At 57.9% G+C, this 22,867-nt stretch overlaps 1 protein-coding gene and 24 non-coding genes across 25 annotated transcripts; 11 read left to right on the forward strand and 14 right to left on the reverse strand.

The window, feature by feature from the left end:
- Window positions 1–49: 49 nt before the first annotated feature.
- TRNAS-GCU lies at window positions 50–131 on the reverse strand. The gene has a single exon. It is a non-coding gene; the product is annotated as a tRNA-Ser (tRNA).
- Window positions 132–294: 163 nt separating this feature from the next.
- On the reverse strand, window positions 295–367 carry TRNAM-CAU. The gene has a single exon. It is a non-coding gene; the product is annotated as a tRNA-Met (tRNA).
- A 121-nt stretch (window positions 368–488) lies between these two features.
- Window positions 489–570, forward strand: TRNAS-GCU. Its single transcript has one exon. It is a non-coding gene; the product is annotated as a tRNA-Ser (tRNA).
- Window positions 571–1,447: 877 nt separating this feature from the next.
- Window positions 1,448–1,530, forward strand: TRNAS-CGA. Its single transcript has one exon. It is a non-coding gene; the product is annotated as a tRNA-Ser (tRNA).
- A 633-nt stretch (window positions 1,531–2,163) lies between these two features.
- On the reverse strand, window positions 2,164–2,235 carry TRNAA-UGC. The gene has a single exon. It is a non-coding gene; the product is annotated as a tRNA-Ala (tRNA).
- Window positions 2,236–2,789: 554 nt separating this feature from the next.
- TRNAA-UGC lies at window positions 2,790–2,861 on the forward strand. Its single transcript has one exon. It is a non-coding gene; the product is annotated as a tRNA-Ala (tRNA).
- A 270-nt stretch (window positions 2,862–3,131) lies between these two features.
- On the forward strand, window positions 3,132–3,213 carry TRNAS-UGA. Its single transcript has one exon. It is a non-coding gene; the product is annotated as a tRNA-Ser (tRNA).
- A 478-nt stretch (window positions 3,214–3,691) lies between these two features.
- On the reverse strand, window positions 3,692–3,763 carry TRNAA-CGC. The gene has a single exon. It is a non-coding gene; the product is annotated as a tRNA-Ala (tRNA).
- Window positions 3,764–3,997: 234 nt separating this feature from the next.
- TRNAP-CGG lies at window positions 3,998–4,069 on the forward strand. Its single transcript has one exon. It is a non-coding gene; the product is annotated as a tRNA-Pro (tRNA).
- Window positions 4,070–4,419: 350 nt separating this feature from the next.
- TRNAA-UGC lies at window positions 4,420–4,491 on the forward strand. The gene has a single exon. It is a non-coding gene; the product is annotated as a tRNA-Ala (tRNA).
- Window positions 4,492–4,771: 280 nt separating this feature from the next.
- TRNAP-AGG lies at window positions 4,772–4,843 on the reverse strand. Its single transcript has one exon. It is a non-coding gene; the product is annotated as a tRNA-Pro (tRNA).
- Window positions 4,844–5,477: 634 nt separating this feature from the next.
- Window positions 5,478–5,549, forward strand: TRNAP-UGG. The gene has a single exon. It is a non-coding gene; the product is annotated as a tRNA-Pro (tRNA).
- Window positions 5,550–6,137: 588 nt separating this feature from the next.
- On the forward strand, window positions 6,138–6,209 carry TRNAP-AGG. The gene has a single exon. It is a non-coding gene; the product is annotated as a tRNA-Pro (tRNA).
- A 324-nt stretch (window positions 6,210–6,533) lies between these two features.
- Window positions 6,534–6,605, forward strand: TRNAA-UGC. Its single transcript has one exon. It is a non-coding gene; the product is annotated as a tRNA-Ala (tRNA).
- A 638-nt stretch (window positions 6,606–7,243) lies between these two features.
- TRNAS-CGA lies at window positions 7,244–7,326 on the reverse strand. The gene has a single exon. It is a non-coding gene; the product is annotated as a tRNA-Ser (tRNA).
- Window positions 7,327–7,551: 225 nt separating this feature from the next.
- Window positions 7,552–7,623, forward strand: TRNAP-AGG. Its single transcript has one exon. It is a non-coding gene; the product is annotated as a tRNA-Pro (tRNA).
- A 332-nt stretch (window positions 7,624–7,955) lies between these two features.
- TRNAA-CGC lies at window positions 7,956–8,027 on the reverse strand. Its single transcript has one exon. It is a non-coding gene; the product is annotated as a tRNA-Ala (tRNA).
- Window positions 8,028–8,614: 587 nt separating this feature from the next.
- TRNAA-UGC lies at window positions 8,615–8,686 on the reverse strand. Its single transcript has one exon. It is a non-coding gene; the product is annotated as a tRNA-Ala (tRNA).
- Window positions 8,687–14,068: 5,382 nt separating this feature from the next.
- On the reverse strand, window positions 14,069–14,365 carry LOC116789244 (beta-keratin-related protein-like). Its single transcript, XM_032692840.1, has one exon. It carries the CDS (start codon window positions 14,363–14,365, stop codon window positions 14,069–14,071), a length of 297 nt encoding a protein of 98 aa, XP_032548731.1.
- Window positions 14,366–19,137: 4,772 nt separating this feature from the next.
- TRNAS-GCU lies at window positions 19,138–19,219 on the reverse strand. Its single transcript has one exon. It is a non-coding gene; the product is annotated as a tRNA-Ser (tRNA).
- Window positions 19,220–19,798: 579 nt separating this feature from the next.
- TRNAT-AGU lies at window positions 19,799–19,872 on the reverse strand. Its single transcript has one exon. It is a non-coding gene; the product is annotated as a tRNA-Thr (tRNA).
- A 965-nt stretch (window positions 19,873–20,837) lies between these two features.
- On the reverse strand, window positions 20,838–20,909 carry TRNAP-AGG. Its single transcript has one exon. It is a non-coding gene; the product is annotated as a tRNA-Pro (tRNA).
- Window positions 20,910–21,134: 225 nt separating this feature from the next.
- On the forward strand, window positions 21,135–21,217 carry TRNAS-CGA. The gene has a single exon. It is a non-coding gene; the product is annotated as a tRNA-Ser (tRNA).
- A 637-nt stretch (window positions 21,218–21,854) lies between these two features.
- Window positions 21,855–21,926, reverse strand: TRNAA-UGC. Its single transcript has one exon. It is a non-coding gene; the product is annotated as a tRNA-Ala (tRNA).
- Window positions 21,927–22,246: 320 nt separating this feature from the next.
- On the reverse strand, window positions 22,247–22,318 carry TRNAP-AGG. Its single transcript has one exon. It is a non-coding gene; the product is annotated as a tRNA-Pro (tRNA).
- Window positions 22,319–22,867: the final 549 nt, after the last annotated feature.

Below are 22,867 nucleotides of genomic sequence, written 5' to 3' on the forward strand. Positions count from 1 at the left end.
TGCCCTTTTGCCTCGTTCCTCTGCAAAAGCTTATGCGGCAGCAAAAGCGCGACGAGGGTGGGATTCGAACCCACGCGTGCAGAGCACAATGGATTAGCAGTCCATCGCCTTAACCACTCGGCCACCTCGTCCCGCCGCGCGCCCGTAAGGGCCAGGCCACCGCCCGTGACGGCCCTGCCCGGACCGGCGGGCCCTCACGGGGCTGAGCGTGGCCCCAAAATGTCGGCGAGGAGCAAGGGGGGAGGCCGGGGTGCGGCAAAAAAAAAAAAAAAACCAAGCCGGAAAAAAAAGCATTGCCCTCTCTGAGGCTCGAACTCAGGACCTTCAGATTATGAGACTGACGCGCTGCCGGCTGCGCTAAGAGGGCGGCGGTGGAGGCCGCCCCGCTGGGGCTTGCGGGAGGCGAGGCGGCAAGGAGGGGGGGGTGGGGGTGGGAATGCTGCGGCGGCGGCGTCAGGCCGGCAGGGGGCGACAGGGCCCCGCGGCGGGACGAGGTGGCCGAGTGGTTAAGGCGATGGACTGCTAATCCATTGTGCTCTGCACGCGTGGGTTCGAATCCCACCCTCGTCGCACTTTTGCTGCCGCCATGGGGGGCACTGGGGACACCACCGAGGACACGGAGGGGACCACCGCGTTGCATCCTGCCCAAGGGGCATGAGGTCGCTGGTGCCCTGCAGCAGCGCCGTGTTTTGGAGAGGGGGGTGATGATGGCAGGAGAAATCGAGGTAGCATCAGAGGGGCAGCCAAGGTCCTGGTGTGGAGTGGCTGGGAGCCTCTTATCCAGGAGTCACGGGAAAGAAAACACTCTGAAATCTTCAAAGGAGTGATTAATGCAGAAAGTGGCTGTTGAGTAGTAAGGTGATAACCTTCCCAAAAGGAGGGAGCAACCGGAAAGCAAACTGGGACAAAGGAGGCATGAAACCGTGGATGGATGCCTTGAACTCTCTGGGGACTGCAGTCAGAGAAGATATGGAAGTGTTCTTCCCATCGGAGTTGTTGGTGAACGTGCTTGTTCATCATAACTGTGGCTGGACATGTGCCCCAAGGGCTCCTACACCAGTGGTGCCAACTTCAAAGTGCAGCCTCTGCACTGGTGGCCACAGTCAGTGTGTGTGTCCAAGGACCCTGCTCCCAGGGGAAGTTCACCCCTCACCTCCATTCCCTTGTCAATAGAGGCTCCCCAGGTAAAAGTGTTCACCCAAACCGCTCTGGGGCAGTGCTGTCATTGTGAGGGGGGCAAATAGGGGCAGCAGGGAAGAATGGCCCCAGCAGTGCCCCCCAGCTTGGGGCAGGGAGGAAAAGCATCTCCCCCTCAGTGCCCAGGCACCACTGGCAGTCAGACCCAGGATCTCCTGTTCACTAGACAGGCACTTTGACCAGCTGAGCCCGTGTGGGGACCCCCGGGCCGGGGGCTGCTGTCCCCCCCCGCCAGGAGTGGTGAAATGGGGCTGTGATGGCCAAGGGGTGAAGGCGTTGGACTCGAAATCCAATGGGGGAGTCCCCGCGCAGGTTCGAATCCTGCTCACAGCGGCAGGGTTTTAGCTGCCCCTACAGGAGTTCACCGCTGTGGGGTTTAGGGCAGCCCTGTCCCTCACACTCTTCCCAGGAAGTGGCTCCTGTGCCGGAGAAAATGAGGCACTGTAGGGCAGGGAGACATGGGCCACTTGACCTGGGGCCAAGGAGAATCCTCCTGTCCCAGAGGGTGGGGACCACAGACACCCAGATTGTTGGGGTGAGTTTATCTACTTTTGCCCATGGGCCAGCTGGGACCCACACCAACCCCGTGGGCCATGAGGGAGTGCTGGGAAGCCCCATGCAGGCTTGGGGCTGTGGTTCCACCTTCAGATGTGAGAAGTCCAGGATCCAACTCCCAGAGAAGTCCTCCCTTTGGGCAGAGCCTCTCTTATTTTTCTCTGGGGGTGCAGAGCTCTTTGGGGTCGTCCCCTTGTTTCCCCCCAGTCACTGCAGCTTGGAGCTGGCCAGGATGAGCAGGGCAGCTTGGGGTCTGGCATGGGGTGTGGGCACCCACTATGCACCACTGCTGTCCCCCCACTCCTGGGCCAGCTGTGACTGCAGGCAGCCCCTGGGCTTTTATGGGGGGTCTGGGTGGCTTTGCCAGCCCTGCAGCCAGCAGACAGGGGTCCCTGGGGAGGCAAAAGGACATGGAGATGCTGGGGGTTGATCCCAGGGCCTCTTGCATGCAAATCAAGCGCTCTCCCGCTGAGCTACATCCCCCTGTACCTGAGCAGGATGGTGCCCAGGAGTCCCCACTGGTCCCGTGGTCCACCTGCCCCTGTGGCCACTGGGTCCAGGGAATTCATGCCACCGTGGACACCTCTAAACACTGGCCACATATCCTGGGCACACTAAGATGGATTTCCCCGTTCTAGGCTTTTGCCAGGGGCAAAAGGCAGCACCAACCACCCTTGCCGACCCCCAAAATTGTGGGGCACAGATCTCGGGGTGCAGTGGGGTGCAGCACCCTAGCTTGTTGGTCTAGGAGTATGATCCTCACATAGGCTGTGAGGGGTTTAACTCTTGGATGGGCTTTCCTTTTGGGCATCCATCTTATTTGGCTGGCCTGTGGGACTGTGGCATAACCAGGGCCCTGGCACAGAGGGGTGGGTGCCCCTTCCTGGCTGGATGCATTCCTGTGAGCAGGATGGGCCCCCAAGGCTGGCAGTGTGTGTCCCAAGGGTGATGGCCCTGAGGGCAGAGCAGGGTGAGCAGTGGGGCAGCAGTGGGGGGGCGGGGACTTGGCCAACCCTCCCTCCCCTGCCCTTGCACAGGGGGATGTAGCTCAGCGGGAGAGCACTTGCTTTGCATGCAAGAGGCCCTGGGATCGACCCCCAGCATCTCCATGTCTTTTTCCCTCCAAGACCTACTGTAGCCCTGGGCATCCTTGGAGGATACTTCCCTGCAGTGCCCGTCTTGTGGTGAGGCAACCTGGAATTTTTCCAGCCATCACTAAATATCCCTGGATGTCCCCTTTTCCCAGCCCTGGCAGGTGTGGGTACTGGGGCTGAGCAGGGCCATGACAGCAGGCTGGGGAATATTTTCTCCCTGGAGGCAGAGCCCAGGGCAAAGTGGGGTGTCCCTGGCTGTCCTTACCAGGCAGGGGATCAGCTGTGGCTGTGATGGCCGAGGGGTGAAGGCGTTGGACTTGAAATCCAATAGGGATTCCCTGCGCAGGTTCGAATCCTGCTCACAGCGATTGGTTTTACGCAGGCCTGGATGGGGTGGGGGTCTGGGTGACCCCATCCCACGGCATTGCTGGAGAGTGAGGGGGCAGGTGCTGCACTGGGCACTGGCTGGCTGTGGACCTTGGGCTCAACTCCTGGCTGACACCTCCTTTTGGGCCCCCACTGCCCGGCATGGCCTCTGTGGGGTTGAGGCACCGCTGCCTGGCACAGAGGGCACGAGCAGCCCCCCCTGCTTGGTGCCCGTGGGCAGAGACACACATCAGTCATGGCCAGGGCTGGTTCCCTCATGGGTGGGGAAGGGGCTGTTGGAGCAGTGGGGGAACGGCAATGTAGGGGGGCCCTGCTGCCACTACAGCTTCAGTGGACAGCTCTGCCATGGTGCTGGGTGCAGGAGCATCCCCCACCTTTGGGGAGACCTCCCAGAGGTAGACATGACTTTTTCATCACTGGCCTGTGGAGGAGGTGGCTTTGTGGATGGAAAAAAAAGCTGGAGATGCTGGGGGTTGAACCCAGGGCCTCTTACATGCGAAGCAAGCGCTCTCCCGCTGAGCTACATCCCCTGCCTGGACACCCCCAAACTTGGAGGTCCTGCTGACCTCTGTACTCCTCTTAGCCTCATTTTAGAGTCAGGGCAGGTACAGCCCATAGCCATGCCCACAGCCAGGAAAGAGCAAGGGTGACCTCCCAGCTGTGACCATCCATCAGGACAAACTGAGCTGCCACAGGTCCCACCCCACAAAGTTCTGTGAGTTCTGTGAGTGAAGGATGGGGTTCCTGCCACCCTACAGCACCTCGGCTCGTTGGTCTAGGGGTATGATTCTCGCTTCGGGTGCGAGAGGTCCCGGGTTCAACTCCCGGACGAGCCCTTCTTTTGGGCACCCACCTGCCTTGGGTGGCACAAGTGGTCCCCAGCCGCAGGGTGGGACCAGGGCCAGGGCAGTAAGGGGGATACAGAGCCCAGTAAAGTGGGCATGGGCAGAGTATTTTACCAGGGCCAGGGCAGTGAGGGGGAAACAGAGCCCAGTAAAGTGGGCATGGGCAGAGTATATTGCATGGCCACATCCCAAAAATAGGAAGGAATCCCTTAAAAGCAGCAATGGAGATGGTGGAATGCAGGCTGTGACTGTCTGGTCTGGAGCCCTGAGGGCAGAGCAGGGGCAGCAGTGGGGGTGAGGGAACTCAATCAGCCCTTGCACGGGGGGGGAGGGGGGGGGGGGGGGATGTAGCTCAGCGGGAGAGCGCTTGCTTTGCATGCAAGAGGCCCTGGGATCAACCCCCAGCATCTCCATGTCCTTTTGCCTCCCCAGAGCCCCCTCTCCGCTGGCTGCGGGGCTGCTACCGGAACGCCCAGAACAATCCTAGGGCTGCCTGTGGGCACGGCCTGCCTGGGATTGCCTGCTGGTCCCCCAAGGCAGGCAGCGAGGAAATGCCCGTGGCCATTTCCCTCCCTGTCCTCCCCTGGATACTTCCCTGGATACCTCCCCTGGTGTCCCTTCCTAGAGGAGTCGGGGTGTCCCTTGGGATGAACATCGGTGCTGGGGGGACCAGAGCGGTGGGAGCCAAAAAAAGGGCTCGTCCGGGATTTGAACCCGGGACCTCTCGCACCCTAAGCGAGAATCATACCCCTAGACCAACGAGCCGGGGTGCGCGCCCGCCCCCGCCCCCCGCTCTGGACCCACACCCCGGATGCTTCCCGGGAAAAGGGCGCTGCGAGCACGGCGGGACGCGCGCCACGCCCGACTCCACACCGCCTGCACCCACACACGGCCCCGCAACGCTCGCCACACTCGCCAGCTTTCACACACGCCCGCTAATCGCCCTGCCCAACAATGCTCAGCGCGCTCCCCGCCAGCGCCCTCGCACACCACCCCGCACCACGCCAGGCCCGCACACCACGGCCCGCGCACGGACGGCCCCCTGACAAACACACACGGGCCTCTGCTGCCAGCCAGCACAAACGCAGCTGCCGCGGCCCACCAGCTCGGCGAGACGGCCCGGGCCCGAGAGCGGCCGATGCTGCTGCCAAGCCCCCCCCCCCCGCTCCATCCGCTGCCAGGCCCGCCGAGGGGCTTTGGGGGAGGAAGCGCCGCCCCCGCCGCTGCTGGGGGGACATGTAGGCGCTGACGCCTCGCGCCCACCTCCGGCTGCTGCTTCAGAGAGCGGCCCCAGCAAGGGAGACCCCCCTGCTCCCGCAGAGCCACGGCCGCGCACAGCCCCGCCTGCCCCCGAGCCCCCGAAAGTCCCGGGCTGCCCAAAGGGCAACGGCTGCACCCCGGCTCGTTGGTCTAGGGGTATGATTCTCGCTTTGGGTGCGAGAGGTCCCGGGTTCAAATCCCGGACGAGCCCCTCTCTTTTGCCCGACCACCGGCCCCCGCCTGCCAGACGCCCTACATTGCTCCTGCAGGGCTGGGGAACACGCCACTGCCGGGAATCCACGCAACACACCGACACAATCTTGCCCCTCACCACCCCACTCCCCTCACCAGCTTTTCTCTCACCTCACCCGCCTCTGCAAAACCCGCACAACACCACCTGTGCTTCTGCCCCTCTTCTGCCCCCAGGGCCATCGCAATCCCTGCCGCCGGCTGAAGAGCCGCTGAAGAGCTGCTTCCCAGGGAGGACGAGGACGAGAAGGAGAAGGAGGAGGGCTGGGGATGCCCCGGCTGCCAGTGACTCTCCCAGAACCCTCAGGGTGGGTGTGGAGGAGTTGGCTAAAACCTGTCGCTGGGAGCAGGATAAGAAGCTGCACAGGGAATCCCTATTGGATTTCGAGTCCAACGCCTTCACCCCATCACAGCCCCAGCCCCAACTGCGTGCGGGACATGTTGGCCCCCGGCCCAGCCACCCCCGCTGTGCTCCGTTGTCCTGGCGAGCGGGGACGTGGCCGCGGTCTCCCCACACACAGGGAGGGGGGCAAAATCACCCGCACACCCCGGCTCGTTGGTCTAGGGGTATGATTCTCGCTTAGGGTGCGAGAGGTCCCGGGTTCAAATCCCGGACGAGCCCTTCTTTTGCCCACACCACCGCCCGCAACCGACCCTCACGGCATGGGGCACTCGGGCAGAATTAGGTGCCATCGCAGACCCACCGGCCACCTCTGCCCGGGGGCTCTAGCCACAAAACCGCATCCGGGGATACTTGACAGCCCTTCCCCCTCTTCTCACTCCCTTCACAGCCCGCTGGCACCTCAGGGACACCCAGAGCCTACAAAGCCCTGAACCGCCTTTCCGCAGCCTGGGGGGCTGGGGAAGGCGGCTGACATAGGCATTTGTTCGGACTGGGGACAAAACCGCGGCAGAGCCCGTGCCGGGGGGGGGGGGGGGGGGGGGGGGGGATGTAGCTCAGCGGGAGAGCGCTTGCTTTGCATGCAAGAGGCCCTGGGATCAACCCCCAGCATCTCCATGTCCTTTTACCTCCCCAGAGCCCCCTCTCCGCTGGCTGCGGGGCTGCCAGAGATCGCCAGAACACTTCTGGGGCTACCTCCTGGCACCCCAAAGCTGTATAGAAATTCCTACGGCTTTTTCCCTCCCCTGTCTGGCAACAGGGGAGGGCTTTGCAGGGCAAGGGAGGTCTCTCTTTTGCTTTCCCACGTGGCTCAGGATGAACATCGGGAGAGCAGCTGGGAAGGAGGAGGGTGGCTGGTGCCCAAAAACACATACGGGAGCAGGGCAAACGAGCCGGGGTGCACTGCTCCCTCAAGGATGTGGGACAGGGCGATGGAGGGAATCCACCCAGGGAATCCATCCAACCCGGGAAAAAGTTGCCCCTCACTACCTTTTTCCTCACCTCTCCCGGGTCTGCAAAATCCAGAGAACTCCGGGTGTGTCTGTGCCACGCTCCTGCCATCAAAGTCCCTGCCTGAGGCATTGCCGGGTCTTGAGCTGCTCTCCAGAGAGGAGAAGGGGGGGAGGGGAGAGTCGGGATGGGGCTAGGAGTGCTCCGGGTACCAGTGCTTCCGGCTCCCGGGAACCCTCACCCAAGTGCGAGCACCGCAGGACTCCCACCGTGGGTAGTATCAGGGCGTTGGCTAAAAACCCTGTCGCTGTGAGCAGGATTCGAACCTGCGCAGGGAATTCCCTATTGGATTTCGAGTCCAACGCCTTCACCCCTCGGCCATCACAGCCCCATTTCGCCGTTCCCGGGGGGGGGGGGGCGACACACGGCAGCCCCCGTCCCGGCCACCCCCGCTCCCTGTGTGCCCCGTTGTCCTGGCGAGCGGGGAAGTGTCGGGGCTGTGCCGCCGGGGGCCGCTCGGTGGGGCTCGGTGGGCTCCGCTCTGCTCCCCCGGCCCCACCGAGCGGCTCCCCCGGTTCGGGGGTCCCCGGGAGCAGCCGCGCCCGCGCATCCCGGCTCGTTGGTCTAGGGGTATGATTCTCGCTTAGGGTGCGAGAGAGCCCGGCTTCAAATCTCGGACGAGCCCTTCTCTTTTTGGCTCCCAGCACTGGGTTCGGGGTACGCATGGGGTGACGCCGCCTGGCACAGGGCGCACGGGTGGCACAGGGCCGGCCGGTCCCCTCCCGGGTGGGTAAAGAGGGCTGTCGGGGCAGTGGAGGGACGGCAGAGCACGGGTGCGGTCCGTACTTGCCGTCGCGGCCACAGGCGGGCAGCGCTGCCGTGGTGCGGGGGGATCCCCTTCGGGAAAGCTTTTTCCCGATGTAAAAGTGGAGTTTATCGTCGCTGCCGCCTGGAGGAACTGGGTTGGGACTGTGGGGGAAAAAAACCACCAAAAAACAACAACAAAAAAACCCAAACTGGAGATGCTGGGGATTGAACCCAGGGCCTCTTACATGCGAAGCAAGCGCTCTCCCACTGAGCTACATCCCCTTCTCGGGAAGCGTTGGGGAGAGGAAATGTACTCGGTGACACTGCAGGGATCGTGTCCCCCCGTGAAAAAAATTCCATCCACTGAATGACTGCCCCACGGGATGCTGTTCGTGGGCAGCTTGGAGATGCGAGGGCTGGTCCTCCCGTACTGGTCATCGGAGAGCAGCAGGGGTGGAGTCCCCTAAGGAGGGGTTGTCCCAAAAGGAAGGGCTATCTCCAAAGCCGGGGCTTTATCCAAAGGAGGGGATGCCCTCAAAAGGAGGGGTTGTATCTAAAGGATGGGTCGTATCCAAAGGAGTGCTTATCCAGGAGTTGAACTCAGGATCTCTTGCATCCAAGAATGAGAAACCTATCCCTACACCCCACAAGCTGGTGTACTGCACTCCTTTTTCATCCCCAGCCCCTCTATCCCCCACATTTTGGATTTAGGGATATAGCTGAGGCTGAGGTTTTCCACAGCACATCCACCACCTTGAGGAAGCATTTCCACATCAGCCATGCCAGAAGGCAGCCCCAGGGCTGTTCGGGGGGGGGGCTCTGGCAGCCCTGCAGCCAGCAGGGAGGGGTCTGGGGGTAGCAAAAAGACATGGAGATGCTGGGGGTTGATCCCAGGGCCTCTTGCATGCAAAGCAAGCGCTCTCCTGCTGAGCTACATCCCCTTGCTCCAGCAGCACTTTGCTACTGGCCCTTGAGGGTCCATCCTTCCCACAGGAATGTGTGCAGCTGGGATGTGGGACCAACCCCACTATGCTGTGCACTGCTGTTCCAACCCATGTCACAGCCCCATGGGCACCAGTGCCCAAAAGAAGGGCACATCTTGGAGCTGATCCTGGGACCTCCGCACCAAAGTGAGAATCATACCCCTAGACACACAAGCCAGGGCAGAGCCATTCCCCCTGCCCTCAGCCTGTGTCCTCCATTCCCCCATGGTGCTCAGCACAGGCTGAAGGCTCTTGGGTGCCCCCATCTCCTACCACCACCCCTCAGAGACCTATTCCACATGGTCCTGTATGGCTTTGGGACAGGGGACAGGAGCTGTGAGTTCTGGGTTACTGGCAAATTCCCTCATCTGTCCTTTTTTACAAGTCCCTGGGAGCTGCCAACCATGGGGATCAGCAAGGTGTTGGGGCTGGGCCTCCTACAGGTGCCATAGGGGGCAGGACTGGGGTTCAGCTCCAAGGCAGGACACAGGGAATTTTTCAGGACACAGTTCCTGAGGGTTGGGCTGCCTATAGCTGTGCTGGGGTGGGAACACGAGCTGCTGCAGGAGCCCCAGCTGGTGGGAACCCCCCTTCTCACAGGGAGAACAGGGCGAAGAGCTGACTTTCAGACAGCAGTGAGCCTCCAGTGCTGATTGCATCACATGGCTGTGCCAGAGCAGGGACTCCCTCCATCCAAACCCCCTGAGCTGACTGAGGTGATGTGGGAGGATAGTTCAGCCACAGCCTTGCTCCTCCCCCCTGCCCTTCACATCACAGAGGGCTGGGGGAAGGGGGCAGGGGAGACTCTGCACCCCGTGGTTTCCAGGTCTGGTAACCCCCCGTGAACACCCGGCTCCTTCAGCCCCACACACCCAGCACTGACAGCAGCCACCTCGCACAGCAGTGGCCACGTTACCCTTCTCCTCTTTGGGAAATGCGCAGAAACCTCTCAGGAAACATGAATTAGCAGCCCTGGAATGTCTAATTGAACAATTCTTGAGTTTAAAACTCAAATTCCCTCGTAGGACCCTGTAAACTGTTGGGATTTGGGCTCTGCTTTCATTGCGCTCATCCCTGTGTCTCCCCAGGGGCTGCCATTGACAGCAAAAGCTCGGAGGAGAAGAGGGTGTAGGACAGCCGGGAGCAATGTCTGTTGATAATTTGGGCTCAGGGTGAGACACGGAGCCAACAGGGCTGCGGGCTCACTGGGGTGCAAGCCTTGTGAGCCCCATTCCCACAGGGAGCACCAGGAGGGCCAGACTGGGATGCCAGTGCCTTTTGATTTGCCTACTTCTTCCCCCATGACTCACACGTGTGGGCAGCCTGTTATTTTCCTGCTTTATTGGATTTCCAGCCCTGGGGAAGAGCTGAAGCCCTTGTCAGAGCTATTGCCTGTCTGACTCTCCAGGCATGGCAGGGAGGACACCCCAAGGAACGGCAGCAAGCCCCTGCCCTGTGCTCGTTCTGTGGGGGCCTGGGGTGGGATGTCCTCAGTGGTGCCCTCATCTCCCTCTTATCCTGGCCATACAACCACTTTCTCTTAGCTTCCTAAAGCTGAAAAGCAGGTGTCCTCTCTGCTTTGGTGGGAAATTGCATTGCAAGACTTTGGTGGGTGAGGAAGGATATTTTTCACAAAAAGAGAGTGGTTTGGTTTAGAAGGTACCTACCTACAAGACCATCTCATTCCAACCCCCTGCCATGGTCAGGGACACCTTCCACTAGACCAAGTTGCTCCAAGCCCCGTCCATCCTGGCCTTGAACACTTCCAGGGTTGGGCCACACAAGTCCCATCTCCACCTGCTGTGCCTGCAGGTTGCCAGCTCCAGGGGCTCTGTCTCTCACCTGGCTGGCTCCAGGATGTGTGTCCCCAAGCGCTCTGGCCCCAGCGAGGAGGGTGAGGGATGCTGCCTGTTGATGCCAGCTCGCCCTCCCAGCGTTGCCCTCAGCTCAGTGCCTGGTCTGAGATACACATTTTGCAACCCAGCAAAGGCACAGGTGGTGGATCTGGCTCTTCATCCTCTCCCACTGCTGTGAGACACCACAATTTTTGTCTTCTCATCTGGATGTGATGGCAGAGAAGCCATGGATTGATGTGCTGGGATGACCCATCAATGACCCAGCCACCACCAACTCTTCTGTCCCTATCACTAGCACCATGCTGCCTGGGATTTCCATAGAATCACAGAATATCCTGAGTTGGAAGGGACCCATGAGGACCCTCAAGTCCAACTCCTGGCTCAGCACAGGACAACCTCTAGAATCCCACCATGTGCCTGAGGGTGTTGTCCAAACGCTCCTTGGGCTCTGGCAGTCTTGGGGCTGTGACCACTGCCCTGGGGAGACTGTTCAGTGCCCAAACACCCTCTGGGGAAAGAACCTTTTCCTGAGATCCAACTTAAATCTCCCTTGACAAAATCTCCACTCCGGATGGTCCCACTTGCTCTTCACACCAATCTTCCCTTTTCCATAGCAACTCTCTATGATTCTCCACTTGTTCCTCCTCAAACCATGACTTCCCCTCCTCCTTCCCACCTCATCCATCCCCAGGGTGGGGAGGTACCCATCCTCCAGGAGTGAGAGGATACTGAGTGACCACAGGGAGAAGGTTTCCTCCAAGGTCACAAAGCAACTGAGGAAAGATGGGAGGTGAGCAGGAGACATAAAACTCAATAGGCATGGGCAGAGAGTTCCACCTGGGCTATACTCCAGGCTCTTTTTAGAAATGCTTCTACTTTTGCTGCTTTTGAAAGCCATAACCAGGCAATGCTGGGACCAAATCCCAGGACCCAGCTGTTTCTCTCCATGTACACCCTTCCACTCGCTAAGCATTATTTTTCATCCCAGTCTCAGTATGTAGCTCCCTGTTTCTCACCAGGGCCTTTGGCTGCAGGAACCTGTATTTTAGGGCCTGATCAGCAGGTCTGTGTGGTCCTGCCCTGGGCAAATGCTGGCTGGGGGGGATATGTGGTGGAATGAACTCAGGATGGCTCTTGAGCTGGGAGCCAAGGAGGCACAGCTCCCAGCTGGAGTTGAGGCACAGCTCCCAGCTGGGTCAAGGCACCCGTGGAAGACTGAGTCCCTGGGACAGGGAGCCATGCAGGGCACCAAGGTCCTCACTTCCCCAACTGTCTGCACTAAAGCATCACAATTTTCAAGTCAAATCAAGGACCTGTATGGATTTTCGGACACACTGGATTTTCAGGGGAAAAAAAATTAAAATCTGTGTAACCTCACCGGTGGACTCATTCAGTGAAAAGCTGAATGATTCCACATAAAAATGCCATTATTCTCTCCACCTGCTCCATGCAGGACTGTTCCATGCAGCAGGCTGGTGGAAGGCAGCTGCACAAGCCCCAGAGGCCTGCAGCTTCCCAACAAAGCTTTTGCTGGAATTTCAGCACTTTTCCTCTTTTCTTTTCTTTTTTTCAGACTTTTGCATCCAATCTCTGCAGACAGTTTCTAGAGCTGGGATAAAAATACCTGAGCAGTCTTTGGAAAAGGAATGTGAAAACACAGTTCCCTTCTCCCAGTGCTCTGCCTGCTGAGCAATTGCCACGCAGATTTTCTCCAAATTGGGAGCATTTCTGCAAAATCTCCCAAGCAATAAAACCAGTTGAGCCTGGTCAAAGGGTTTTGAAGATCAACATGCTTTCGAGCTAGGCATAATCCCTCATTATAAGCACTTATCAGTTTTATGCAAATACTCTTATTCTTCCTTCCATCAGCTGAAAAAGTTCTGCCTGATGATACATGGCATCTTAAAAAGAGGCTTTACTCGATGCCTGACATCTTCTCCCAGAGACAGCTGCATCCCCTATCAATAAAACAATTATTCTCCAATTCTTGACTAAAGTCTGGGGTTTTAGTCTTTGGGAAGAGCCTCGTCCCCCTCTAACTGACCAGCTCCCAAGCATGGAACCTGCATGTTTCCCCACTCATCAACACAGCAAAGCTCCCTGTCCTGCTGTTGCCCTTGCCTTTGTATCTGGAGCACATAGGGAAATTATAGCTTCTTCTTCATGTCCTTATTATTATCTTTCCTTGCCACAGGTTAGAATATCCATAGCACTTGGTGTCTCTGAGATATCTTAGGATGCCTTTCCCCACACCACCTCTAATCCCTCAGTGCTCATTCGCAGCTCTCCACAAATTTGGGCTTCCAACTCATAGAACCATTTAGGTTGGAAAGGATCCTTAAGATCGTCAACTCTGGGTCCAGAGGTAACCTGGATGATAACCCTGCACTGCATTTCACATGGCAGGCACCCCTCTTTCTCTGATGGGGCTGGTCATGGGCTGCAGGAATGTGGTCATGGGCTGCAGGACAAGGTGCACCTGCATCCAGGGTGGGCACTATGTGGCAAAGAGCAAGAATGAAGAGCCTAATCCTTGAGGTCTGGTTTTGCCCCGATATATCTTAGGAATTTTTTTTACTCTTCACTGTCACCCATTAAACATTAGATGAGCAGGGCTCCAAAGGAGCACCTCCTACCTTTTTTCACAGACCCCCACCTCCACTCTCCTTAGCTCAGCCAAAAAAAAAAAAAAAAAAAAATCACTGCAAAATGCAGGGCAAATGCCATATTGAAATGTCAAACCTTATGTTCCCAGCTCCTCAAGAAAACAGGCACTAAGTCTGCTCCTGTGGGAATTCCTTACCTCCAAGCAGGTGTTTGCCGTGGGGCAGGAGAGGTTTCCAGGCTGAGAAAGTTGCCTTCGGGCTGGTTGTAGCAAACCACACGCTCTGGTCAGCACAGTCAAGAGCTGGGCAGCAGAAACCCCCTTTTCATACGAAAAAGAACCCTTCCCACCAGCAACAAGTTGCCCCCAGAGCAGGTCACCCCTTGAGACCCCAGAACAAGTAACACCAGAAGACTCAGTCTATGATGTAGCATGACTTTAATGAGAAGGGGAAGGAGAGTAAATCAGTTCAGAGTGTAAGAAATGTGTTTCCAGTGCTCAGTAAAGAAATGGATAAACCCCATTCCAGGACGAGCCAAATCCCTACAAGGTGTTCCTCCTCCCCACCACCTCATGACTATTATGTGCCGTCTACAGTCTGCTAGAAGCATTTATGCCCAGCCAGCAGCAAATGCTGCATAGAACATAGAAATATAAAGTAAGACTTTGCAAGAGAAAGGTATACAGAAGCACGGTCTGGAGTGACAAGCTCGCAAGGGCTCTCTTCCTCCTGGGGGAACTGCGGGTGCCTTCCGCAGCTGGGAAACCCAGGAGCTTAGTCCTCTTCCCCAGCCTTGGTCCTTGCGCTTCGTTTGTCCCTCCCGACGCGGCCACGCAGCTGTCACCGGCGGGAGGAGGAGGTGACCGCTGGGGACACCTCTACAGCCCGCTGCCCAGGCACAGCAACCCCGCCTTCCCCAGCCCCCGGGCCCCGCCGGAGCACACGGGGATCCCGCAGCACCGCAGGTAGCTCCCGACCGCCGCCGACGCCGTGGAGCCCACTGCGGTGTTCTGCGGGTAGGAGCTGAGGATGGGCCCGGGCAGGGTGATCACGACGGTGGGCGGCTGGATGACGGCGGTGGAGTCCCCGCAGCGGCGGAGGCAGGGCTGGTTGCAGCTGGTGGCCAGTGGCCGGGGACCGCAGGAGGAGGGCAGGCACAGGTCGTAGCCCGACATGGCTCGGCGAGGATGTGCACCTGAAAGCCACAGCCAGGCTGTAAAAGGCAAGGCAGAGGCTGGTCTGCCCCTGCTGAGCCCTCACGCAGCGGCTCCCATTATAGGTGGGCGAGAGTGAACTAGAGAGTGAGTTTGGATGGTTTAGAAACGCCAGAGAAAGGCTTTCCAAATGGGCAGGAGCCAGCATGCCCCCCTGCCTCCCTTCCGCCCCGCTCGGGAGAATGGGAGGAGTTTGGTTTGAGCTGCAGATCTGGGGAAGCTGGAGTCACCGGGTGCTGAGAACAGAGAGCAGACCCTCTCCTGCTCCAAGCTGACAGAGAGCCCTCAGCAAGCAAGATGCTCACTGAGATACATCGAATTGTAGCAAAGCCCACTTAAATCAATACAATGTGAGCTAAACTATCCCATCCCAAAATAAAAAAGACCTTTAATGCCCTTCCATAAACAGGGGGACATCAATCCTTGTAGCCTGGGTATGTCCTATTCTATTTTTTTCCCCTCTCCTTCAGCAAGGAAAATCATGCAGGATGCAACTGGCTATGTGGTTGCAGACCCTGCAAGCGCTGCATCCCACAACCCCTTGCAGCCCTCATTTTAGGGCAGAGATACACCCTTCCCCGATGTCCTCTGCAGGTGGAAGGGAGGCAGGTAACAAACCTTGAACTCCTGTAGAGGACTGGGCAAGAGCCTGGTGTGGAGGAGATGGAGCCCGTTTTAACTTACCCAGGTGGAGACGGCAGCGGTGGCAGCTGGGAGCAGGTGGTGGGGCTGGGCACTGTCCCCACTGTTTTATAGGGTGCCCCGGCCCCCCAGGGGAGCGGGTGCGTACCTTCCGCCTGAAACTTCCCAACAACCAGCAGTTTTCTCCTGGAGAGCTCCCCTGGCTGATTAAGCAGTTCCCTCTTTCATCTGTCATGTTTTGCTTCCATTTAATACTGAGTAAGATTGAAATGATTTGGGCTACAGACATTAATTACCTTCCTTCCTAGGGCCAAAGGACATTTTAGGTCTTTACGCCACCAGGCAGGAGAGTGTTTCAGCAGAATTTAGGGCAGGGGCATCTCCACCTTCCTCGCAGCACAACAATTCAGCTCCCTGGTGCACCTGAGGTGAGACCAGGGACGTAAACTGAACATAGGGAGCATCCATTTGGAGTTAAATCCTGCAGTCTCATGGATGGCAGGAAAACTGAGGGGCTGCAGGGGTGAGGGTGCTGGATAGTACCGATGCAGACACAGGGACATGCGTTAGCCCAGCATGAGCAAATCATTACGGTTCTGGATCCACTTAGAGGGTTTGCCTTTTTTTTTTTTGTAATTATTCCTTGCACCTGGGGTATGGATCCTGCTTGGAAGGCACATCCAATTCTAAAAGCAAAGTGATCATGGGCTCTGAAGTCCACCCCCAAAGGTGACAGGCACCAAAAGTGACCAATTTTGTGCAGGTAGCTGACTTTCAAGAGCCCTTCCATCCCGCTCTTTGGATATGCTAGAAGGTCACAGCTCTGCTTCCTCATGATGGAGGGACGTCATCAAGACCTGGTTAATTACAGGCTGTGACACCAGGTTGCTATACTGGAAGCCTGTTCACTACTAAAAACAGCCCCAAACATCCCAACCTGCACTTAAACATGAATCACCTGCACGATGGAGAGAGGGAATCACTGACATGGTCCCAAGCAGGGGGATGAGCCATTGGGCTCTAAGGGCAAGGAAAGTTTGAAAAAGGTTTTTCATTTCACGCCAGCAGAGCCCAGATGAAGGCACAAACATCTTCCGCCCTGGAATAAAGTACTGGGACACATGTACTATGCATGTGTGGAGCTGTCAGCATCCTGTTAAAGATGTGCCTTGTGGGGTTTAGGGGGGTCATTTTAGTTCTTAGGATGACTTGGACATGGTTGATCACACTGAATGGTCCCTAGTGACTCCTCCCTGCCCTGCCTGCCAGGGTAAAAAAGCCTTTCTAAGGTTCTGGGATCAAACTCAGCTTGTTTTTAACATCATTCTGGAAGGGCAAAAAGGAAATCAGCTTTTCTGAGGTGCAGCAGAGGACACATGCTTCAGAGAGAAGTAATCTGTCAGCTCCTGGAGCTAGTGGGAGGCTGTGGGTTCATCATAATTTCCAAAATGGTGATTTGGTGAGCAGGGAAAGATGAGGGTTTATTTATTGTTTATTTATTTATTATTGAGCTTTCCCTTGCTGCTTCTTGCACCACTCTTGAATAATAAATTGATGCCACAAGAGCACTTTGGACCCACAACCTGAGAATTAAACCCTTCTTCTACCAGTCAAGGTTTCTTTCCCTTCACTAATCAGTTTCCATCTTTCTTTTTTTTTTTTTTTTTAATGCCTCTGTGCATTCTCATGATCCCAGGAAAACAACCCTTCCTGGGTGACTCCCTTCCAGGCTTCCAGGCACAGTCTGGGATCTTCTGAATTGCAGCCTTACTGTGTGTCTTCATTTTGCAATCCAGTTTAAGTACTTGAGGTTCTGCTCACAGTGGAACATCACGTCCCAGAATAACATCCAGAGATGCAGCGATGCTTGGAATAAATGCAATGGGGCATGAGAGGGAATGTTGTTGAATGTGAGCAGATCCATGAACTGAAACAAGTCCTTTTCCTGGAAAAGGGGACAGAGGAAACAAAAGGCACATGTCAGGAATTTAAAATAATCAGATTTGTGTAAAGAATGAGACTGTAAAAAAAGAAAACCATAGGAGAAAGAGCAGATATTTGGGAGATAAACAAGGACTGTTTTTTCCAACCCTTGTTCATTTCAGAGAATGAGCTCTTTCTGCTTGAGATGTGACTTTCTCTGGAGGGACCTCAAACCTGAGAAAATTTCACCAAACCAAACACATCAGACCCATTTTAACTTCTGCATGGATTCAGGATGTGCGACCACCTCATCCCTGCCTCTCCCTGCAGATAAGGACACGAGGAGAAGCATGACCCAGGACCAATAATTCATGTGTTTCCCTTCCCATCACCAGCCCCAGCAGCACTTTGCAACTCCAATTTCCCCACTTTGCATTTTGATTTCCAGCAACCCAAGGGTTGGATGTCTCTGAGACTGGCTGGAGGGTGGGAGCTTGCCCCTGTACCAAAATTTCTCCTGAAAGGCAAAGGCAAGGGCACATTTTAAAGTAGCAACAGACCCACTGCATTCTATCTCCAAGGAACATCTGCATCCAGGGCACTTGCCCAGGGCTTGCTTCCTGGCAGTAGGACATGCAGGGACCACTCCCAGATGGCTGATGGATGAGCAGGACACCCCAGTGCCAGGAGGCAGCATCCTGATGCAGACAGACCCAGGCATGGGGCATTCTGGCTGCCTGTGTCCTTGTCAGGGCAGACTTGGGGTGCTCCAGGGCCACCGTGTGCAGCCCAGGGAGCAGAGCCCAGCTGGTGCCACTGGGGAGAGCCAGGCTCTGGCTGCCAGGTGTTGTCCCGGGGCTGCAGATGATCCAGTTTCCTGCTGCCACACGATCCCTATAATTGCCGGGTCCCCGGGTGGGCTGATGCTCCACAGCATCAGCAATGCTGGCACATTCCCTTCAGGAGGACTCGTCACCACTCACCAGGGCAGGGACATGCATGTGCCAGGGCAGGGCTGAAGGGTGTCCTCCTCCAGCCACTTTGGCTCCTCTCCCAGCTGCCTCTGCCATGCAAGTACCCACATCCCTTCCTGTGACAGCAATCCCCATGCCGTGCCTGCACCCACCACCCTGGTCCATTTCACCACCTCCAGCTGCAAGTTGGTCTCTCTCCAGGGCTGCACCCAAACCCATGCCTTTTCCCTAGGAAATCTCCCACATACCCCTTGCAAGGCACCTGGCTGTCCAGGCAAGGACATCCCTCTTTCCCCCGGGGTGGCAGAGCTGGCCAAGCACCACAGCATCTCACGGCAGCAGAACAGGATGGGGCTGGTGTTTCCCTGCTGCCTGATCCTGGTTTCTGGCTTGGGAGAAGCTGATGGAGGGGAAGCAGCTCCCTGCTGGTCCCCACATCTCCCCAGGGCATGGAAAGGAAATGTTGTCACAGCAAAGGTCAAAAAAGTGTGGGCAACTAAGCCTGAGCATCCTCACCTTACCTTGAAGCCACGGCATTGCTTGGTCACATCATCAGTGGAAAGGAGTAGGGAATAGGGAAGGCACTGGCAAGGCTGGCACAGTGTTTTTCCCCAGGTGCACTGAAGCACAGACACGCTCTGCCAAATGCAGGGCTTCCTTCTCTGCAAGACCTCTGGGATCCCAGAGGTGGTTTTACCTCTTTCCTCTTCATCTTGCCATAGCTCACCTTCTTCTCTCTCCAGGAATCTACACCCACTGCTGCAGACACAGGAGGGAGCTACCAACATGTGGCAGCTACACCATCCTCAGAACAAGCATCTCTGGGACGTGGCAATGGCTCAGCAAGACATCCAGGATGGCTTTTGGCTCCCACTGGCACGATAGGGATGCCAGGTCCTAACCTCCCCTGCCCACAGTTTGGTGCTTTGCCTCCTGGAGGAAAGGTGGTGGGATGGCAGGTGGGCTCAGGGAATGGAGTGGGATGGGGGCTGCACCAGAGCACGGCCCCTTGCATAGGAGGACAACGCTGGTCCCTGAGCAACCAGGATCAGGTTCATCCCGTGGGAGCAGCAATCCAGAGGCAGATGTGATGTGTATTTAACACGGCAGAGCAAAACACAGAGAGCAGGAGGATACCGGGCAGTGCACCAAAAGCTTTCCTTTAGATGGGGGGGGGGGGGGTCTAGACAGAAACGACGAGGGTGGGATTCGAACCCACGCGTGCAGAGCACAATGGATTAGCAGTCCATCGCCTTAACCACTCGGCCACCTCGTCCCCTGTGTTGGTCTTTTTTTTGGCAGCTTTTTTTTTCTTTTTTTTGACCGCAGACTGCAAAACTGGGGCTGGCCCTTGAGGGTGTCCTCTGGTGAGCCAGGCTGGGCAGGCAGAGCCCTGGCAGCCCCTGTCACAGCAGGACAGGGAAGCAAGCAGGCATTTGTGACCCATTTGCCCCTCTCCACGTTCCCCCTGTGTTCAGACAATGGCAAAGGGCAACATGGCATTTATTTTTGCCGTAAAAGTGTGTGCACCAGTCCTCTCCATCACTCACCCACACCCAGCCTCTGTCCAGACACTTTTCCTACATGATTGAGCACGAATCGTGCAAAGAAACAGGGAAGGTGGTGAGGGTCCAGGCAGAATCTTTTATTTCCTGAACTCCCTGGATTCTGGAGGCAGTTTGAGCTATCTCTCCACTGTGTGCTTCCAAGGGAGAGGAAGCAGAAGGAAACTTTTTACCCCTAGAGTGAGGTCACCTGGGACAAAGGGGTGGGGATCACTACTGCTCAGGGCAGGGCAAAGACCCCCAGAGCGCCCCCAGTTTGGGACAGAGAGGAAAAATAGCCACCCAGGCCCAGGCACCACTGGGAGTCGAACCCAGGATCTCCTGTTTACTAGACAGGCGCTTTGACCAGCTGAGCCATGGTGCCCATGTGCCTGTCATTGGGTGTCCCTAAAAACACCTGACCCTCTGCCCACGTCCCCTTACCCCATGACCCAGACTGCAGTCCCAGGTTTAGGGTTACCCCAGCTGCAAGCCCACGTCTGTCTGCTGCTGGGAGCACCCCCAGTGCTGATCAAGCCCCTGGCACAGGGAAACCAACACATCCAGTAAACAATGCCAGCTGGGTTTGGGGGTCCCAGGCCCTACAGGGACATGCTGCCCCCTCCCCTTGCCCCGGTAGAGCCGTGCCAGCTCCCCTTGCACTGCCCTGAGCTGATTGCCTCAGTCTCGTCTCTCTCTCTGGAGGCTCACTCCAGCATCCTGGGGGTCCTCAGTGCGTTGTCCTGGTTCTGGGTTCAAATCCTGTACGAGCCCTCCTTGTTGCTCCTACTGCCCTCCTCCCACGCAGCTCGTCCCCTCAGCACCGATGTTCATCCCAAGGGACACTCTCTAGGAAGGGACACGAGGGCAGGACAGGGAGGAAAATGTCCACAGGCATTTCCTTGCTGCCTGCCTTGGGGGGCCAGCAGGCAATCCCAGGCAGGCCATGCCCACAGGCAGCCCTAGGATTGTTCGGGGCGTTCTGGTGGCAGCCCCGCAGTCAGCAGGGAGGGGTCCCTGGGGAGGCAAAAGGTTGTTGTTTTTTGGTGGTTTTTTTCCCCCACAGTCCCAACCCAGTTCCTCCAGGCGGCAGCGACGATAAACTCCACTTTTACATCGGGAAAAAGCTTTCCCGAAGGGGATCCCCCCGCACCACGGCAGCGCTGCCCGCCTGTGGCCGCGACGGCAAGTACGGACCGCACCCGTGCTCTGCCGTCCCTCCACTGCCCCGACAGCCCTCTTTACCCACCCGGGAGGGGACCGGCCGGCCCTGTGCCACCCGTGCGCCCTGTGCCAGGCGGCGTCACCCCATGCGTACCCCGAACCCAGTGCTGGGAGCCAAAAAGAGAAGGGCTCGTCCGAGATTTGAAGCCGGGCTCTCTCGCACCCTAAGCGAGAATCATACCCCTAGACCAACGAGCCGGGATGCGCGGGCGCGGCTGCTCCCGGGGACCCCCGAACCGGGGGAGCCGCTCGGTGGGGCCGGGGGAGCAGAGCGGAGCCCACCGAGCCCCACCGAGCGGCCCCCGGCGGCACAGCCCCGACACTTCCCCGCTCGCCAGGACAACGGGGCACACAGGGAGCGGGGGTGGCCGGGACGGGGGCTGCCGTGTGTCGCCCCCCCCCCCCCGGGAACGGCGAAATGGGGCTGTGATGGCCGAGGGGTGAAGGCGTTGGACTCGAAATCCAATAGGGAAGTCCCTGCGCAGGTTCGAATCCTGCTCACAGCGACAGGGTTTTTAGCCAACGCCCTGATACTACCCACGGTGGGAGTCCTGCGGTGCTCGCACTTGGGTGAGGGTTCCCGGGAGCCGGAAGCACTGGTACCCGGAGCACTCCTAGCCCCATCCCGACTCTCCCCTCCCCCCCTTCTCCTCTCTGGAGAGCAGCTCAAGACCCGGCAATGCCTCAGGCAGGGACTTTGATGGCAGGAGCGTGGCACAGACACACCCGGAGTTCTCTGGATTTTGCAGACCCGGGAGAGGTGAGGAAAAAGGTAGTGAGGGGCAACTTTTTCCCGGGTTGGATGGATTCCCTGGGTGGATTCCCTCCATCGCCCTGTCCCACATCCTTGAGGGAGCAGTGCACCCCGGCTCGTTTGCCCTGCTCCCGTATGTGTTTTTGGGCACCAGCCACCCTCCTCCTTCCCAGCTGCTCTCCCGATGTTCATCCTGAGCCACGTGGGAAAGCAAAAGAGAGACCTCCCTTGCCCTGCAAAGCCCTCCCCTGTTGCCAGAAGGGGAGGGAAAAAGCCGTAGGAATTTCTATACAGCTTTGGGGTGCCAGGAGGTAGCCCCAGAAGTGTTCTGGCGATCTCTGGCAGCCCCGCAGCCAGCGGAGAGGGGGCTCTGGGGAGGTAAAAGGACATGGAGATGCTGGGGGTTGATCCCAGGGCCTCTTGCATGCAAAGCAAGCGCTCTCCCGCTGAGCTACATCCCCCTCCCCCCCCCCCCCCCCGGCACGGGCTCTGCCGCGGTTTTGTCCCCAGTCCGAACAAATGCCTATGTCAGCCGCCTTCCCCAGCCCCCCAGGCTGCGGAAAGGCGGTTCAGGGCTTTGTAGGCTCTGGGTGTCCCTGAGGTGCCAGCGGGCTGTGAAGGGAGTGAGAAGAGGGGGAAGGGCTGTCAAGTATCCCCGGATGCGGTTTTGTGGCTAGAGCCCCCGGGCAGAGGTGGCCGGTGGGTCTGCGATGGCACCTAATTCTGCCCGAGTGCCCCATGCCGTGAGGGTCGGTTGCGGGCGGTGGTGTGGGCAAAAGAAGGGCTCGTCCGGGATTTGAACCCGGGACCTCTCGCACCCTAAGCGAGAATCATACCCCTAGACCAACGAGCCGGGGTGTGCGGGTGATTTTGCCCCCCTCCCTGTGTGTGGGGAGACCGCGGCCACGTCCCCGCTCGCCAGGACAACGGAGCACAGCGGGGGTGGCTGGGCCGGGGGCCAACATGTCCCGCACGCAGTTGGGGCTGGGGCTGTGATGGGGTGAAGGCGTTGGACTCGAAATCCAATAGGGATTCCCTGTGCAGCTTCTTATCCTGCTCCCAGCGACAGGTTTTAGCCAACTCCTCCACACCCACCCTGAGGGTTCTGGGAGAGTCACTGGCAGCCGGGGCATCCCCAGCCCTCCTCCTTCTCCTTCTCGTCCTCGTCCTCCCTGGGAAGCAGCTCTTCAGCGGCTCTTCAGCCGGCGGCAGGGATTGCGATGGCCCTGGGGGCAGAAGAGGGGCAGAAGCACAGGTGGTGTTGTGCGGGTTTTGCAGAGGCGGGTGAGGTGAGAGAAAAGCTGGTGAGGGGAGTGGAGTGGTGAGGGGCAAGATTGTGTCGGTGTGTTGCGTGGATTCCCGGCAGTGGCGTGTTCCCCAGCCCTGCAGGAGCAATGTAGGG

The sequence above is a fragment of the Chiroxiphia lanceolata genome, chromosome 7, assembly GCF_009829145.1.
Source record: "Chiroxiphia lanceolata isolate bChiLan1 chromosome 7, bChiLan1.pri, whole genome shotgun sequence".
Taxonomy (NCBI): domain Eukaryota; kingdom Metazoa; phylum Chordata; class Aves; order Passeriformes; family Pipridae; genus Chiroxiphia; species Chiroxiphia lanceolata.